This window comes from Lissotriton vulgaris, chromosome 1_1, assembly GCF_964263255.1.
Source record: "Lissotriton vulgaris chromosome 1_1, aLisVul1.2, whole genome shotgun sequence".
Lineage (NCBI taxonomy): Eukaryota > Metazoa > Chordata > Amphibia > Caudata > Salamandridae > Lissotriton > Lissotriton vulgaris.
In genome coordinates this window covers 2,023,850,283-2,023,867,865 of record NC_141685.1, presented here as the reverse complement: position 1 = coordinate 2,023,867,865, position 17,583 = coordinate 2,023,850,283, and the positions used below count along the sequence as shown (strand labels likewise).

The window sequence follows — 17,583 nt, the reverse complement described above, 5'->3', positions numbered from 1 at the left end:
CAGTATCTATTAAAGTGAAAAGTGAAATGGTTGGTCGAAAACATGTTGGCAGAGAATGCAAATAGTCATTCACCAGGGCCCCAACAACTCTTCTGAGTAGTCTGCTATAAAGATAGGTGTGAATTCAGTAAGGAGGAAAGCTGATGCTATCACATCCATCACCGATTTACTAATCAATAGCAGGGTATGTCACAACATTCCAGAACCACTAAACAGAATACAAGCTCCCAGTAGAAGGTAGTTTAAAGTTAAAGACAGAAAATGGGTTCTGGGCATGGTAACAAGTCAACACACACTAGATTCAACATTACTAAATATGTTTTACTTTCTCCTCTTGGATATGTCCATATCGGGTAGATTTTGTCAGCCAAACAAGCACTCTTCTATTATACAACAAATGTGATGACATTGATGTATCAAGGATTCGCACGTTACGCGACTTGCTTGCATTCATGAACCTCGAATAACGTTAACGTCATAATCAACCTGTTTATCTTATTAATATTGCACTTTTACACTACACGAGGGTGTCCCAGCGAGGCTTGCCTATGTGTTTACTAATCCTAACTACGCTTGCACCTAAAATGGTCGCTGCTATGCGGGATTCTAGTCTGCGCATGCGTCGGTCATACCCATGTGATGTGACGCACTCGCAGTTCTGGAGGGAACTTGTCGCTCATGGGCAGTACAGCTAAAATGGCCGCTTTGTTTCTCACATGCTCTTCGCTTGCACTGCTGCTTTTGCTCAAGCCGTTTCGTTCTGCTTAACTCCTAATGCTATAGTTATTATAAAGTAAGGGATGTAGTATAGCCAATCATGGTATACAGTGTATTCATTTTTTCTGTGTTTCTAAATTGTTTTCGTTTACTTTTCATGTATCGATATTTGCGGGCCTGGGAGAGGTGTGCCACTCCATCTTTGAAGCCCATGCGGTACTAATCACGTGATGAGGGAAAAGAGAGTCTTGCAGCAGTGGAAATCAGCCAGCTGGCTGCTGAAGCTAAGATGCTCCTGGGAAAGTGACCCATGCCCAGCGAGAAGACATCAACTCGTACCTGCATTCGATACATTTTGCGATATTTTCTGTATGCTCTATTGTATTCTGAATTTCTATGCCATGGGAACTGGAATGTAAGGGGTGGGTTCGAAAATTGAATATTTAGTCTGGGAAAGTGAAAATTATAGGTGGTGTCAAGACCTAACCACCTCTCTTGTCCAATCCAAAGTTGGGGATCCTTTCACTTGCAACATTGGTGGGTGGTACACTGACCCGAAAACAGTCTAACTAGCCTAGGTTTAGCTAGAGAAATTGTCCGACTTGTCCGAATAGCTGAGCTGTCACTGACCCTACGAACTCTATAGGTGATTGATACAGAGAGCTGCGGAGCACTCTGTCCGTAATTTCCAAAAAACTCAGTCTGGGGTGGAAAGACCTTAAGTGCTGGCGAAGCATTTTGCTGGGAGATTCGAGAACCCAATCGGGGTTATTGGCAGATTCTTTGCAGAGAGGGCGTAGCGCAGGCGTTGCATCCGAAGCTGCAGATGTTGGTCGTACCCTTTGGTGAGCCCAGTCCTGATCCGAGTCCTGAGGTTTTCCTGTCCTGACTGTCCATGAGCTGTACCTGCTCGCCTACTGGCATCCAAAGTCCTTGAGGGTCCTTTCCCGCCTTTTTCCCACTGACCCGTGGCCAGGGTTAGTCTCCCTTCTGTCCTAGGTAAATATAATCTCCATGTGGGTGTTTGTCTATCTAAACTTTTTCCTCTCTCCCATTTATTAAATAAAGCAAACTTGCCTATGTCAATTTCTCTGTCATTTGACTCTCACGTAAAGTATTTTTACTAGCATGTTCCATATCTTTTCCCTACCTTTAGTCAAACACTGAACTGTTTGCATATCTAGTATGTTCCACTCTTACCCTCCCTATAGAAAATAGGCACATCTTGAAAAGTTTCATTTTTCTTCTAAATCGTTAGTATAATTCGAAATTCAGCATTGATTAGTATGTTCCTTTTCCTTACCCGCCTTTAGTAACGTCGTGAAAGTCTGTTAGACAAAATTAGCGTGTTCCTTATTTCCCTTTTCCTTTATTTTCCGAGTTATAGATGATTCTTACTTTGATCCATAGCTATATTATATTTCTAATCTTAGTTATTGATGTTTTGATCTGTGTAAATTTAATTCTCATGGCATTGGATGATGAAGATTAATTAGATAAAGGTGTTTAAAACTTCTTGCGTTTGTGATTATTATAAAAGTGCAAACATTTACAAATTGTATATGGTATTTTGGTTTGTGTTATCTTCCTACCCAGTGATAGCTCCTGATCCGTTGAGATCTTAGGTACCTGTGACAAGGAGTGGTAAGTCAGGTACACAGAAATAAATTAAAAGAACAAGGATTACTGATAGCGGTGTGTAAGTTACTTATGATTTATGAAATATAGTGGTAAACAACGTTATGGGCCCAGGAGCGAATATTTGGCAAATAAGAGTCGGGTGACCTGCGCGCTCTATCAGTAATTTTCTGGTAGCAGAGGATGGTTAGGACTAGTTAAGATAGGTAGATAAATAAAATTTTGATAAACCGTGAAAAATTTAAATGTGCTGCTAACAATCATTTTTCATTAAGATCGATCTGCTGTAAAAATTACTACTTTAAAATGTTTTGACATTTTATTTTATGAAATGCTGCTATATTAAGTGTTTATTAACAAATCGTTAGTGATTGTTATATGTTGTCTGGAAATTTCCCGGGATAGAATAGCGGGTGGTGAGTAGAATCCACTCCGCAGAGAGGTCACTGGCTGTGAGGAAGATTAGTGCATGGTTAGGCAGAACTGGAAGCGCTAATTAGGGTTTTCTGAATGAATAGTTGAATGAATGACAGCAACGAGTTCGCTGATGAAACTTCAGTTGTGATATAACCTAGTAAGGGTCACACGAGGAAGGAGTAGTAGATCCACCGAAGCTTGAGTGATAGCAAAGGAGTTCACTGGCGAAACTTTAGACTTAGTATATATCCCGGAAAGAGTGGATGAGTCAAAGTAGTAACAGGTTCTCTAATGCTTGTGTGAAGGGTAGGCAGAAGGGTCTATCCGTAGTGTATGAAAAGTAGACAGAAGAGGTTTACTTGTAGTAAAACAAAGCGTTCTTTATAGACACTCGAGTACAGTGGCGAATGTTATACGTTGTATATTAAACTAAGCACTTGCACTTTAAGAAAATTCAAAAGTTTCCGTTACCTTGTAAAGGAGGGAGTCGGTCGCGGAGCTGCGCTGACGTCACTCTGTGCCGCGCTGGTATTGGTCGAAACAGTGGGTGTGTAACGAAGCTAGTATTGTAAAGGAGGGGTGAGTGTCGGAGCGTGAGGCCGCGTCTCGCGAAAAAGGCCGCTCACCCATTGGTCAGAAACAATTGTAATCAGAGTGTTGATTGGTGGTTGAAAAACTGAAAGACGCGCTAGCCTTGGAAAAGGATTTGTAAACAAAATACGTAGTTTAACACGAAAAATTCTGGTTACGAAGTATATGTGATATCCCGAATTTTTACCTGATCCACAACACTTAGGTTTCCATAAGGATCAGATGCTAAGAGGCAGACCTTACAATATGTACAAGGTCAAAAATTACTTCAAGAAAGATAAGTCCATTAAAACTAGAGAAGGTGTAATCATTCCACCACCTAATTCTCCCGCGTCATTTATGATGTTTGACAAAGGATATCATACCTGTGTATGGTTGGAAAATTGGGTAAAGTATACCAAAGAAGACGGAATCCTAGCATTTCCTCTAGATGGTACCTTTAATAGTAGAATCTTGTTTAATTTGAGGACCCGAATGAATGACTTACACCCCAGACCAAGATTGACGCAATATGAGGCTTTAGAGGAATGGGAAATTGAAGCCTTGGAGCGAGACAGACCCAGAATGGATAAGGGAATAAGTAAATGGTACCCGAAAATGCAGAAAGAGGGGCCACGAAAGACACAGCAGCAGAGGTGTCCATGAAATTATCCACAGCTGCCGTGTGTATCCCTCGGCACTCGAGAGCGGCCACAGTGCCTTCTCTTGCTGAACAGTGTTCACAGCTTATCAGACTACACTCCCTTGAACATTTACTGTACGTGTTGTTAGATCGAGCCACAAATGTAATATTACATGGGGACTTTGCCTGAAAGCGGCCGGCTTATGAAGCCCCAAGGACCTGTCCGTGACATACAACCTCCCCATACCTCTATATGGTAAAAACTATTCTTCTTTTGTAGCCACAAATCTACCCCCGCCTCCGCACCAGATCATCTATCCCTATCCTCCTCATCCTCACTTTATTTCGGACCATATTCATTTCAGAGTGTGAGAAGATATCTCTCTTACTGTCATCCATAGGGAAACTGAATTAGTTGCATCTTTATTACTTACCTTACTTTCATTCTCTGCAGTAGAAGAGGTTCCTATTCTCCTCTTTTCATGAGACATGCACTTTCTTTGGTTGCAATTATTATAATTTGGGTTGTAACCTCGAAAAGTCCTTAATTTCACTGCTCTATATCATTATTCATGACTGTTTATTATGCTTGAAAACTCAAAGAATTTTTCTCAACAAAACCAATGTCTATGTAAATTTCTTACTGACACTGATTACTGAAGGCTGAACCCCCTGGCCTTAATGTGGAGATGATATCCAGCTATACTCGATGTACACATGGGATGCAGAACAATGAAATAATAGCGGGAAAAACTAAAGCTAGCAACAATTACATCAAAAGATGATAGAAAGGAAATCTTCTTAAATCTACTTCATCTTCCTCGACTAAGGGAACTATGTTGTTCTCCATCAGGCTTCTGAGACACGCATGAACCTTTTTAATAAGCATTAGTAAAGGTGCAGAAGTCAACGACAACCATTCACCAAGCTACCTTACTGCACAAGTACCACTGCTCAAAGGTGTTTAACTTCTAGTTACAAACAAAATACTTTTTTTCTATAATTCACATGTAACAGATTGATTGCCTAATGCTTTTAAAAGTATACTGAGACACAAGGTCAACAAAAATCTTTCATTATAGGGATGTACCAGAAACATCTCAAAGAAAAATCCACAAGCTTTGAGGTTTGGCTACTCGATTAGTTTTTGGTTGGCAACAAAAAAATCATTTAAATGTTCATTACTAAAGATCAATTATGGAAATTACTTTCTCCGAGTTGACTTTCTAAAAAGTCAACAACTCTGGATGAAGTTTGATGCTTTGTAGAATCAGTGCTAAACCTTCCACTTCCAAAGGAACAGCTGAAAATTGCTCAATAGGAAGGGAATTGGGTCCATGTAGTTCTGATCCAATAGAAAAGGAGGTGAACACAACAGTTACTGCTGGCAACAGATGAAAATGTTAATGGACAGAATCATTACATAGCGCTTACAACCCTAGGGCAACAATCCTCTCTATGCAAAAGAATTCGAAAAAGTAACCAACCCTTAACTTTAAAACACTATTGTCGCAATTGCCTTTTGAAAATGGGATGATCAACTTATCCATATGCAGCAGTTCAGGTAGGCTGTGCCACAGATTGCTAGATTGAGTTGGAAAAGCAGTACACACCCACCGACGATTGGGTAGGACTGATCATGAGAGCATCAATAAGTGGTCTGATGGTAGAGATTAATGCTTCACTCAAAATATACACGATAATATAATTTATTTAGGCAAGTTTCTGCATCTTCATAAATTGCTTTAAACAACTCTACACTATTTTATGCACAAGGATGCATGATATATAGATCTAGTGATAGGTGCAATGTGGACCTTATACAAGATTTTTGTAACTGCTCCTATACCTGAATTCTGTTATGCTTGTAGCTTTAACAAATTATTTTGAGGTCTGGTGAAGCCAACTTGCTGTATTCAATTATCCACATGAGGGCTTGGGTCCATTCCTACCATTGCCTAGAGACATTGGCAATTACATCTTAAATCAAGCAAGAAGAGCATTTTAGCTATCGCTTAGAATATCCACTAAGAGCACAGTAAAGATTTTGGAGAGCATGCACGTCTTCGGAGCATTTCACAAGAAAATCTGTGTGTTCTATTAGGTTTGGCTAGAGTGTATTGTGGTGGTTTCCCTCAGTACTCCTTCCTCTAGTCAAAAAACCTGCGCACGCCTCAAGGAAGCAATACATGAGCATTGTGGGACTGCACAACCTGATACAGAAACGCAGTGGTAAAGCTGAAATATCGGATTTATTAAATATGTTCGCCGCAAAGAGTGGATGCCTGTGTAATTAAGGATGAGGGAAGGAAGGGTGCATCATTCAAAACTATCACAGTCTCACCAGTGACCCGAGTGTCCAGACATAGTTTGGAGTGCACACTTCAATACTATTTCAATATAAAAATATATTTACAGCGCAAAAGGGAATCAAAAAGTAATAATAACAAAATAGATTGAAACAGCAATGCAACACAGTCATAAAATCAGTTCATCGGACATCAACCACTTATTCTTTTTGCAATGAACACAAACACAGACATATTTCTGAAAGTGTGAACACAATCCAGTTACTTGAAGGTTATTTTGGAATTGTTCAATAATATTCGCAAATGCACGGATCGTGATCACGATTAAATTTTAAAATGGAGGATGATAACCCTCCCACTAAAACTGAGATACTTTTTAACACGTGAAGACCTTTACTGTTCATGATAGTAATAATTACAAACAGTGAAATTAATCTGAAAAAAAAAAACACAATGCAAATCAATGATGCAGGGTCCCAGTAACTTGCAAAGCAAAGGGGCACCCTCTCGGAGTTAAGGAAACCGACTTATTCTAGCCAGGAAGACAGGAATATCTCCCAGTTAAAATTAGGAGGTGTTCCTAGCAGTGGTGATAACTCACAACCTTGAGGTCCTAGAGGCTATGGATCAGGCTAGAAGGGTTTCAGCAGGATTTGTTTCTAACCACTAGGACATGAGCAGCACTCCACTCCACCTTCTGGAAACACCAACTGTAGCAGGTTCCCATGCCGGCCTGGGTTAGGAAAAGGCCTAATTAGAATCTCACATTTCTAAGTTCAGGAGGCAGCAGTCCACAGCCAACTCATTCTACAAATGATATAAGGTCATCCTTTAAGGTAGGCACAGTTTCCCTTCTCTGAGGAGCTTCTGGGAAGGGAACCCCATGCCCACTTCCCAGAATGTACTGGGGTTGCCACTCTTTACAAGCAGCAATCCTTGTACAGCTTCTTCCAGGGGTGTGCTCCAAAGGGAATACCTGTTTAGTGCCTTCAGATAGGCCTGTGAACAAGGAGCAGGGAATGAAGTCGTGTGAGATGGCACTGTTCCTGTCCTCTGTAGCAGCATCTATCCTCTCAGCTTGCAAACCAGCATTCTTCCAAAAAACATGTGTTAAGAAACAGCTAACAGTAACCCTGTGGACAGGTGCACCACTAGAGTTGGCAAAGTATTTACCATGAACACCGCATCAACATAGCAAACATTATGCACACAATCAAAGTGAATATTTCAAACCCACAAAACTATAGACACAAAGCGGCCTATGCATGCCTCAAACCTTTGGACCTAATTTACATGGAGAGCCCGGTAGACAGCTCATCCCGGTGTAGCTACTGCACCAAAAACAATGAAATGCTGACACTAGCCGGGGTCTGTGCAGAGTGATCTATGAGTGAAGGTAACAACAGGGTGGAGAGACAAACAAATTGTCTCCAATTTCCCATTGCACAGCTGAAGGGATCCATGAGAGGCACACATTTGGGGTCATTACTTATTAAAAAGGTAACATTATAGAAATCCATACCTGTGTTTGTGTGTTTCCTCCTTCCAGAAGTGCAATGCCGAGCAAGATACCTTCTGAGAAAATTCTGTCATTTTTTGTACTGACAATGACATCTATGACCAGCTCTGAAGCACCTTCTTTATCCAGAAGACACTGAATATCAGACAATGAAATCCCCATCTTGTCTGAGTCTTGCCCTGCAAAACCAGCTAAATGCAACAGAAAACTCTGTGTAAGTCAAAGACTGCACGTAGGCTTCTGTATTGTCACTTCACATAAGTAAAATATTTAAAAAAGAACAGACAAGCTGCAACTAAATATGTGTTTTATAGGCAATATGAAACATATGCATATACAAATGCAGCTTACCATTTCTTTTTTTTAAAGTTCAAAAGTAAGTTTATTGAAAAGAAAAGAAAATCAAACATCAAAGCTTCATACAATTAAACATCAAAGAATACATAAGGAACAGCTTTAGCATTAGGTATTGCATCTTCCTATTTCTTTATTTTATCTCTCTTTTTTAAAAAAAAATATTTATTAGGGCATCAGACATAGCTATACAATATAACATAGTATAAAGACAAAAAAAATGAAAGACTATATCCAAAACCCCTTTTTTACATTATGTACACCACCCTCCCCCCACCCCGGTGGATACCCTTGGAAAAAAGAGGAAAAATAATAATGAAAAACAAAAAAGGTACGTACTTCCAATCAAACTAAGAATTCATCCTGGTTTAGCTATTTAGTTAAAGATCCCCAGATCTTTTCTCCTTCCCTCCTAGCCCTATTTCCTCTTCTCCTAAACACAGAAATCTCCCAATGATACACAAATAAGAATTTGCTAAACCAGACATGTGTCGACGGAGGAGTCTGGTCGAGCCAGACCATGGCTAGATAAAGCCGCAATACAGCCATTGCTACAAGTACCATTTTACGATCCACTTCCTCCCTAACATCATAACCTGATAACCTGATAAACTGAGGGGTCAATAAAACTGAATATCCCAAAATGTATTCTAAACGCAGTTCAATTTTGAGCAAACTGGAGCAGGTGGCAAACATATGTGTACTGTCCGCAGCAAGCAAACCACAATGTGGACAATTTATCCTGGAGGCCCCCCCCCCCTCCCATCTATAGATACGAGCAGGGGTTATGTATAGATTGCACCAAGACCTGGTGCAATCTATGCATCTTCCTATTTCTAATGGCCATTTAATGGTTTCTTCCTTCAAATTTGCATTTGAGAGATTCACAGAATCTATGGGTTGGGGAAACATGTTAAATTCATAGCCAGCACAAAACAGGGCTCCTTGGGTCAATGTTATCAATATAAATATATAACATAATAAAACATACTCATAAACCTCAATTTGCGTACATTAAATCCATGTCCATCATTACCAGAAATGATATACAGCTTATAGTCTGAACATAAAAAGTTGGTTCTCTTAGATAATTCCATACAATCTACTATCCCACCTATCCAGAAATGTAACTAACGATTGTTGATGAACACAAGCTAGAGCAGCTAGAGCTCTGGGCACCATGGAAGAACGAGGAAAGCATACAAAAGAGATGGTTACTTGAGAATGTGTTTGCATTCATAAATTTGTTGTAAATGTTCAGGTACTTAATGCAGGGATTGTGCCAAGGGAGTCTGAGAAATTTAGACTGTCGATTTGTTGTGTCAAAGCCCTGATATGTGACGACTGGGGAGTATCATGCTCCATAATATTAGGGGAAGTGGTCTGAGATGTCTTAACAATCCCAGTAGTGTACCCAACTAAAATGATGGTACAATGTAGGGTGAGTTGCAGTGACTGTTCTGGAGGAATGTGGAAGAGGATTTTGGGGGTGGGTAAAAATTGGTGCCAATGGGAGGTGGAACAGACCATGCTCAAATACATTCAGATATAGGGATCCCTCAAACATGGATATACCCCAATGCTTACAAAGAGCTTGAAAAAAACAAGCAGACAATAAAAGTTGGAAGCTGAGCATGTGACATGGAAACTATGATCAATCACAGTGCCGCTCGTACTGAGGTCCTTACCAGTGGTTACACGCAGCCAGCTTTGCGCTACAGGAGTAGCTTTCATCTGTCATCTGCCCATCGTCTTTCAGAGGGAGGAGGAGACCTTCGCGAGGCCGCAGAGGAGGTGAGAGGCGCGGCCCCGGGACTGCGAGGAACAGCGTCAAGTCCATCAGCTGTTTCCTCTTCCCGCGTGAGCCGCGCCCCCTCCCAGTGCCACGCCCCCTTTCATTCCATACAGATTTAAACGAAGCCAGCAACGCGCATAGCGGGACGCGCGCGGGACGTAGCCCGGGGCGAAGCCCGGGCAAAGGGCGGGCCCGTTTAAGCCCGTTCAAGCCTGGGCAAGTCTGGTCTGGGCCAACCCATTTACATCCCCATTTACACACCGCTATCCATCTTGCAACTGGGTCCCGGTTAGATCACAATACCTACAACTACATCTGTGCTATAGTGCCATCATGACAACCAGGGCAATGAGGAATAAAACAGCACAAGGAGCGGGTCCCATAATTGGGCCGATTGACCAATTCATCAATAAAGCTAATGACGCAATCAATCAGGGGATAGTGCTCCTAGAGAGACGCGTCTCCCAGGACCTCGCAGCAGCACGTAGATCTTCAATGGGCCTTCTGGCCCTAGCTAAAACACCCACTCAACAGGAAACAAATGTGCCATTATTGTGCGAAACCCGTGCTGAACTTCACACCATACCAACAAGTGTTGACCTATCAGTCACCCATTTATCACTTGGAGAAGATACCCTGGATGATCTTGAAAAAACACCAACTTTGGTGATTAGTCCCACCCAAACAACCCAAATTCCCCTGCTAACCCTGACCGGGTCACAATCCTTAACCCAGTCCCCACTTCTAATAGCAGCTCCTCCAACAATAATTGACAAGGAGATAAGGGAGGGTCCTTTTCTTAATCAAGATAGTACAAGACCAGCAGTCAAGAACAAGATCAAGCAAAAAAATATACCAAGGCGCACAAGGTCCAAAAAGACGCCCCGCAATAATTACCGGAATAACTCAAGCCACTCATCATCGGTCAACGCGGACGACCCCTCTGTTGCAGCTGTACCGTCTGATGACGATCACAGGGGTCATGGCGCTACCAACTCAAACTATCTTGAGCTTAACTCACAAGTACTAGACATAATTAAGGACCTTATAAAAACTCAATTAACACCAATAGAGCGAACCCTAAACAACATCGAAAAACAGATGGCAAGACTAATCAACAATACTAGTCATCTTACACCACCCACTACCACCTTAGCTCCTTTGGCCCCCACGACTGCTACCCATACTAAGACAGTCACAGTCAAGAAATCCATACCGACGCCAACAACTCTTCTGAAACAAAATCCCCATAGCAACAGTACAACCGCTGCAAACAAACCTTCCACGCCCAATACCACACCACTTACTACTAATATAAACACCCAATCAGCCAACCTACAACCGGCGAGCACCCGTATACCATCTCAGAAAGGATCACAGAAATCAACACAGAAACCCACACAACTCAATCAGTCTAACGCAAAATCTCAGCAACCAAAGATACCATACGAACAACCATATAAGTCTAGACAGATACCGGCACGCATCACCCTTCCACCCGAATGCGGAGCCTACGTCCTTGTATTGGTAAACGTTCCAACACTCAAACAAGAACAGAGTGAAACAACATCATCCCTGAAAAACAAGGTACTTCATTGGTTAAGCCTGAACTGTAACTTCCCAATAGAATCTGCAGGGGAAATTTCCCATACGCAAAGAGTAGGCTGGATAGGCCCCTTACGTAAAAAATTTGAGGGGGATTGTGTAGCGATCACTTTCAGAAACCCCCAGTGGGCCGAAAAGACACTAGCTAAGGCACCACCACCCTCTACATGGGAATTCAACACAACCCTTCTCCCATTAGGTTATTTCTATAGGCATTTACTAAACACAACCACCAACATCCCGCCTGCCCCTATGAATCCTTTCTCAGAAAGACCTTACCCTACTACCTCTTACCCTTCCATCCCCTACCAGAACTCTAAGTTCCTTTACCCAACAGGCTCGGTACAGTGGCATCAGAGCCAAACGCCCATACCGCCACCCACCCATCCTTACCTTTCTGAAACCCCCCATCAAGAGAATGGAGATAATCGATGGAGACAACCAGTTCCCCCGCTAGCTACTCCTTTTAACATTCCAACATATAACAGATTTAATGCCTTTTCTGGCTTAGACTTCAACGATTGACTTCCCAATTCCTATACCACCAGGGAACTCTCACAATCACCTAAAATGGACCCAACCTCATCACCTAACTCATATCCTATCCTTGTAACAACTCCAACGCATCTGCCTCTCTCTCCTATTAAATCCGAGTGTCCAAAAATCAATCACGAAGTCATCACAACTGTAACAGTGACCCAAACCAATCAGGAAACCATTGAACGGAGGGCTAATATAGGCAATCCTGCTGACTCTATCCCAGATACTTTGCAGATTCATTTTACCTTCTGGAACATCGCAGGTCTTTCCGCAAAGAAGACTGACCCCGATTTCCTAAGCCAGATCAATTTGAGCGGTTGCATCTGTCTTCAGGAGACGTGGGCCATAAGGCCTATACACATACTAGGCTTCAAAACCTTTTGGTCACCTGCGACGAAATCAACCTTTGGCAGAAGTAGCGGAGGCTTAGTTACCTACATCAAAAATACCCTACCTGTGGATGAGATAATCCCCATAAGTTTAGATACAAATTTTCAGATCATAGTGGTAAAGGTCACTAAACAAAGACTATACTTTATTACAAACTTTTATAACAACCTCTCCAACTCCGATAAGAGTACGCTACTCCCAGAGATCTCCGCAATAATACAAGAGCAACGAACTAATCACATTAAAAAGACATGCACAACAATCTGGGGCGGAGATTTTAATCTACATCTATGCAGCAATAGTGATAACAATAAATGCGGTATTAGTGACGAGCCCGATACAAACCTTACGCATTTTACACATTCTAATGGGGGGGAAATAATGAATGAAATCATGGCTGAACTAGAACTAAGTTTCGCTAACGAAATAAAGAATCCACCTGTTCAATTCCAGCCCACATTCAACGGAAGAGGTCTAACAAGCCTAATTGACTTCATACTGATCTCAACACCCATAGGATTTACCGTAGAAGATTTCAAGGTCCCTAACAATCCTCTAAGTGACCACTTTCCCATTACTATGGTTCTTGCTGAAATAACAAAGAATAAACCATATGACCTTCTGACCGCTCTAAATCAAAGTGATTTAGAACTAGGCTCTTTGAATGGCTTTACATTGAAGTGGGGTAATATTGACAAAGAAATAACAACAAAAAAAATAGTCACAAATAACCAAACGGATATTATAAACTGCTTGGACCCCACCACCCACCCTAGCGAAACTATAGTAAGCTTCTTGTCAATTACAACAACCATACAAAAAGAACTAACCAAAAAGCACAAACAAAGGCCCCAACCAAAGAAAGGATGGTTTGATTCAGCATGCACCAAAGCATCTACACGCCTAAAGGAAGCTCTGAATAGTGATCACAGGGACAGAGTCGAAATCATCAGACTCAGAAAGGAGTATACAGCTGCCCTAAACAATAGGAAAAAGGAAGTAAAAGCTGAACTATGGACAAAACTGATCCAAAGCTCGGAACTAAATAACAGTGCCTTGTTCTGGCAGATAGTTCGTTCCCCATTCCTAACAGAGAAAGTCAACTCTCCATCAATTGATGTAGCCATAAGTCAACATGAATGGGTGAGCCATTTTACTAAAGTCTTTGCGAAAGATTCGACTGAAGACACAGACCAGCTTGAACTTCTGCCACACATTGCCTATCCGTTAAATCTTCACTTTTCCCACGAAGAGGTCCAAAAAGCTCTAAAATCCTCAAAATCAGCCAAAGCACCAGGCCCGGACGGCTTTCCGGTTGACGTTTTTAAACACCTCCCAGATCTTTGGACCCCGTTACTAACCAACGTCCTGAATGCTACCATCGAAGTAGGCATTTTGGAGTCTTGGAAAACATCAACGTTGGTACCTATTTTTAAGAAAGGAGATCGAAATAGTCCAATATGCTACAGGCCAATCTCCCTCCTGGACTCACTAGGCAAAATGGCAGGACGAATACTCCTTGACCGCCTCCAGGAGTGGGCCACCGATCATAAAATTATTTCAGACCTACAATATGGCTTCCGGGAGGGACTAGGAACAGTTGATCAGGCCTTAAACCTGTCCCTACTGGCGAGCAAATATCTGGATGCCAAAGGGTCCTCATTCCATATGGCTTATGTCGATCTTTCCGCAGCATTTGATTGCGTGGCACACTCAACGCTGTGGATTACAATCTTGAAAATGGGTGTTCCCACGCCAATTGTGGATTTCCTTCGTGAACTATATACAGGTACCACAGGCAGGGTAAGATTCGGGACAAAGGGTGAGCTCACTAACTCCTTTAGGGTGGAAAAGGGGGTCAGGCAGGGGTGCGTATTGGCCCCCTTCCTATTCACCCTCTATACGAATGGCTTAGAGGCTGCCATGCTACAAGGCAGCAAGGACCTCCCGTTAACAGCTCGTCGGCAGATACCAGCACTCTTATATGCCGACGATGCTGTTATTTTAGCAAGAACACCAAATGAATTACAAATGGCCCTGAACAGATACTGTGATTTTATGGCAAGTTTAAACCTGAAACTAAACGCAAAAAAAACGTATACTATGCACGCAGGGGAGAAAAGAAATGCAAGATATAGGAAGCTAACGGTGCAGGGCGAACACTTGGATAGGACTAAAACCTATCCCTATTTAGGGATCGTCATTGACGAAAAATTCAAATGGACCCCAGCCATTAACGCAAGAAAACTGGTTTTCATCCGAGAGACATCTTCGCTAAAAACCTTCTCGCAGAGATTGGGGCAGAGACCAATTAAAGAACTAGTGCAAATATATAATGCAAAATGTGTAAGCACTGCAACATATGGGGCGGGGATCTGGGGTTTTATAAATGTGGACTCAATACAAACAATAGAGAACTCTTTCCTTAGATATTTGCTGGCGGTGCCCAAAACCTGTTCCACCTATGCCTGCCACATTGAGCTGGGCCTTGATTACATCACAGACATTATAAAACTGCAACCAATAATGTTGTGGCGCAGAATATGGGCTACCGAGCAATGCCATTTGACCAGGACGATTATTCAAGACATTTTAACGCTAGACCACGCTAAGAAAATCAAATGGCTGTCATACGTCAAAGCGTTATTAACAGACCTTGGATACAGGAAGTACTTTGACCACCCATCGCTGATAGAGGAAATCCCAAAAAAGAACTTAAAAAGGGAGTGTTTAACTCATCTACGTCAGCTACGCTTACTATCCGAGGTCCATAAGCCATCAGTCCAACATTCCTTGCTAGTCCAGACTGTGTTCTCTGCTGAACCCTACCTGAATTTTAAAATAACACAGTTTGAAAGAATGCTGCTTACCCGCTTTAGACTCGACTTGTTCCATTTATTAGTTGCATTTCCTGAGCAAAATGTCAGGACATCTACCGCCTCTATGTGCCCTTGTGATTTGGTGTCCCCACAATCAACGATACATACAATGCTATTCTGCAAATTCTTTACTGAGCCACGGAAGCGCTGGATACTCCCTATTTTGAAGTTCTGGGGTTTTCGTCAATGTCGCCCAGCGTATCTGGCACTACAGTACCTTGAAAATGAAAATTATGCTAAAGCGATTGTATCTTACCTTAAATTTTGTATACGCCATCGCACAAATTTATAATCTCGAACGACATCGCTCTTACATATTAACGAAGGGACAAAGATAACAGAAAAACTGTACGTCTTCGCACATGTGGTAAAAATTTGCGCTAATGAAACTGAGATGCACTTGTCACTTCTATCTATTCTTTTTAAACAAAATATACATCCAACAATTTTTTAACTTTTTCTGATAAAATTGTAATTGTGTTTTTATTCTATCTGAACTTTTATGGTGTTTTTACAAAACTGCCGAATAAAGTTGATATTGAATTGAAAAAAAAAAAAATTGATCAATCACAATAGAAGCCCAGGAGGTGCAGTGTCTGCTACAGTGATTTATGTATAAACTGCAGGTCACACATTACGCTGCCACGAAAAACTCTGTGGTCCTTTGTGGGTGTATTTAATACACTTCAGGTTTATTTTCATGACACATATTTCCTATGGTGCGACATTAACAGCTGTAAACATTTATGTTGATATGGACATCACAAACGTGAGGTTGGTGCATAGAATAGAATTGTGTGCACGGGGTCAATTTGAAACCAAATTGCAAAAGCTGACTTCTGATGAGGAAGTGTGGAGTAGTACCACATTAGTGGGTCGTTATGGAACAGTACACTGTAAAATTATTTATTTATATTATACATCTACAAGCATGCAACATGTTAAAACTTGGATTAGAATCCAGTTTTGGAAAATTTCACTGACAAAATGACTATTTGAATATGGTAATAATAAAATTAGCAGTGGTCAAAATGACACACTGCCATGGTGAAGTTGGGGAACTTTGCAAAGAAATAGCAAAGTTACCCAACTTTTCTGTATGCAAACTTTCACTTCATCAATAGTGGTAAGTAGGCTGAAACGGAGGGAGAACTGAAGGCTTAAGAATTATAATTAACAACCGTTTATAAAAGGCAACGCTTTTGTAACTAAGGATGTGTCCTAATATCCATGGTCTCAAATCACACTGGACAGGCCCTCCTCTTCTTCATCCTCCTGTTCCTGTTTATCTTCTTTATGGTCCTCCTAATCCTCTTCCTGGTTCTACAGGTCCTATTCCTGGTCCTATTCCTAGTCCTCCTGGTTTTCCTGGTCCTTTCACGATCTTCCTTGAATTTCTGGGCTTGGTTATCATCCTGCTCTGAGTACTGGTAAACACAGGTGGCAATATCACATGCAGGGCACTTCATCCGTCAGCGTAGCTTAATGTAGTCAAGTGCAAGGCCATTGGTACTTGAGTATTAAAGATTTCTACACAATATGCAAATTATCAAGTGTTTTGATATAGAACTTACAAATTTGGCAAAAAAGCTAGCAAGCTCCTGCATTGGGTGTCCTTAAGTGACAGGACACTAGAATAGCCCCTGTGGTTTACTCAGTGGGGGCTCAGGTTGTTATTTCTGAAGTTGACACAATAACAATATTTGCACACTACTATAAAGATTATTACCAGGCAAGACCCCCATGTCTGGGAGATACTTCATGTCCATTAATGGCCATTCTTATTATACAGAGGCTATAAGACCACATGGAGGTGGACCTCCCTCTCACTTTGGAGGAGGTTCATACCACCATCATGTAGATGCGGTCCAACAAAGTTCCATGTCCAAACAGACTACCAGTCAAAATATATAAGCATTGTTCCGTTCATCTAACTCCGCATTTGCAGAGACAGAGTCTATGGAGCAGCTAGTGGTAGATCTGAGGAAGGCTCTGATGACTCTTTTCCACAAGCCGGATATATCACTAAACGAATGCTTGTCCTATAGTCCACTAGTAAATGTTGAGATGAAGATATTTGCAAGATTCTTGAACAAGATGGTGTGGACTCATCCACAAGGATCAGAATGGGTTCATGCTGGGAAGTGATTTAAGGAACTCTCTCGAGTGGGTTCATGTGACACTGGCCTGGGCTTCTGAGCTATGGG

General features: G+C 41.6%; 1 protein-coding gene across 5 annotated transcripts in view; it reads right to left on the bottom strand.

Moving 5' to 3' along the window:
* Positions 1 to 17,583, bottom strand: part of ITPR2 (inositol 1,4,5-trisphosphate receptor type 2) — a 1,555,333-nt gene that overhangs the window by 448,820 nt on the left and 1,088,930 nt on the right. For all 5 annotated transcript variants that reach the window (XM_086920227.1, XM_086920242.1, XM_086920233.1 and 2 more), the window contains one exon: positions 7,817 to 8,004. In XM_086920227.1, coding sequence (XP_086776353.1) covers positions 7,817 to 8,004 — 188 coding nt within the window. The remainder of the gene's footprint in view (positions 1 to 7,816; positions 8,005 to 17,583) is intronic.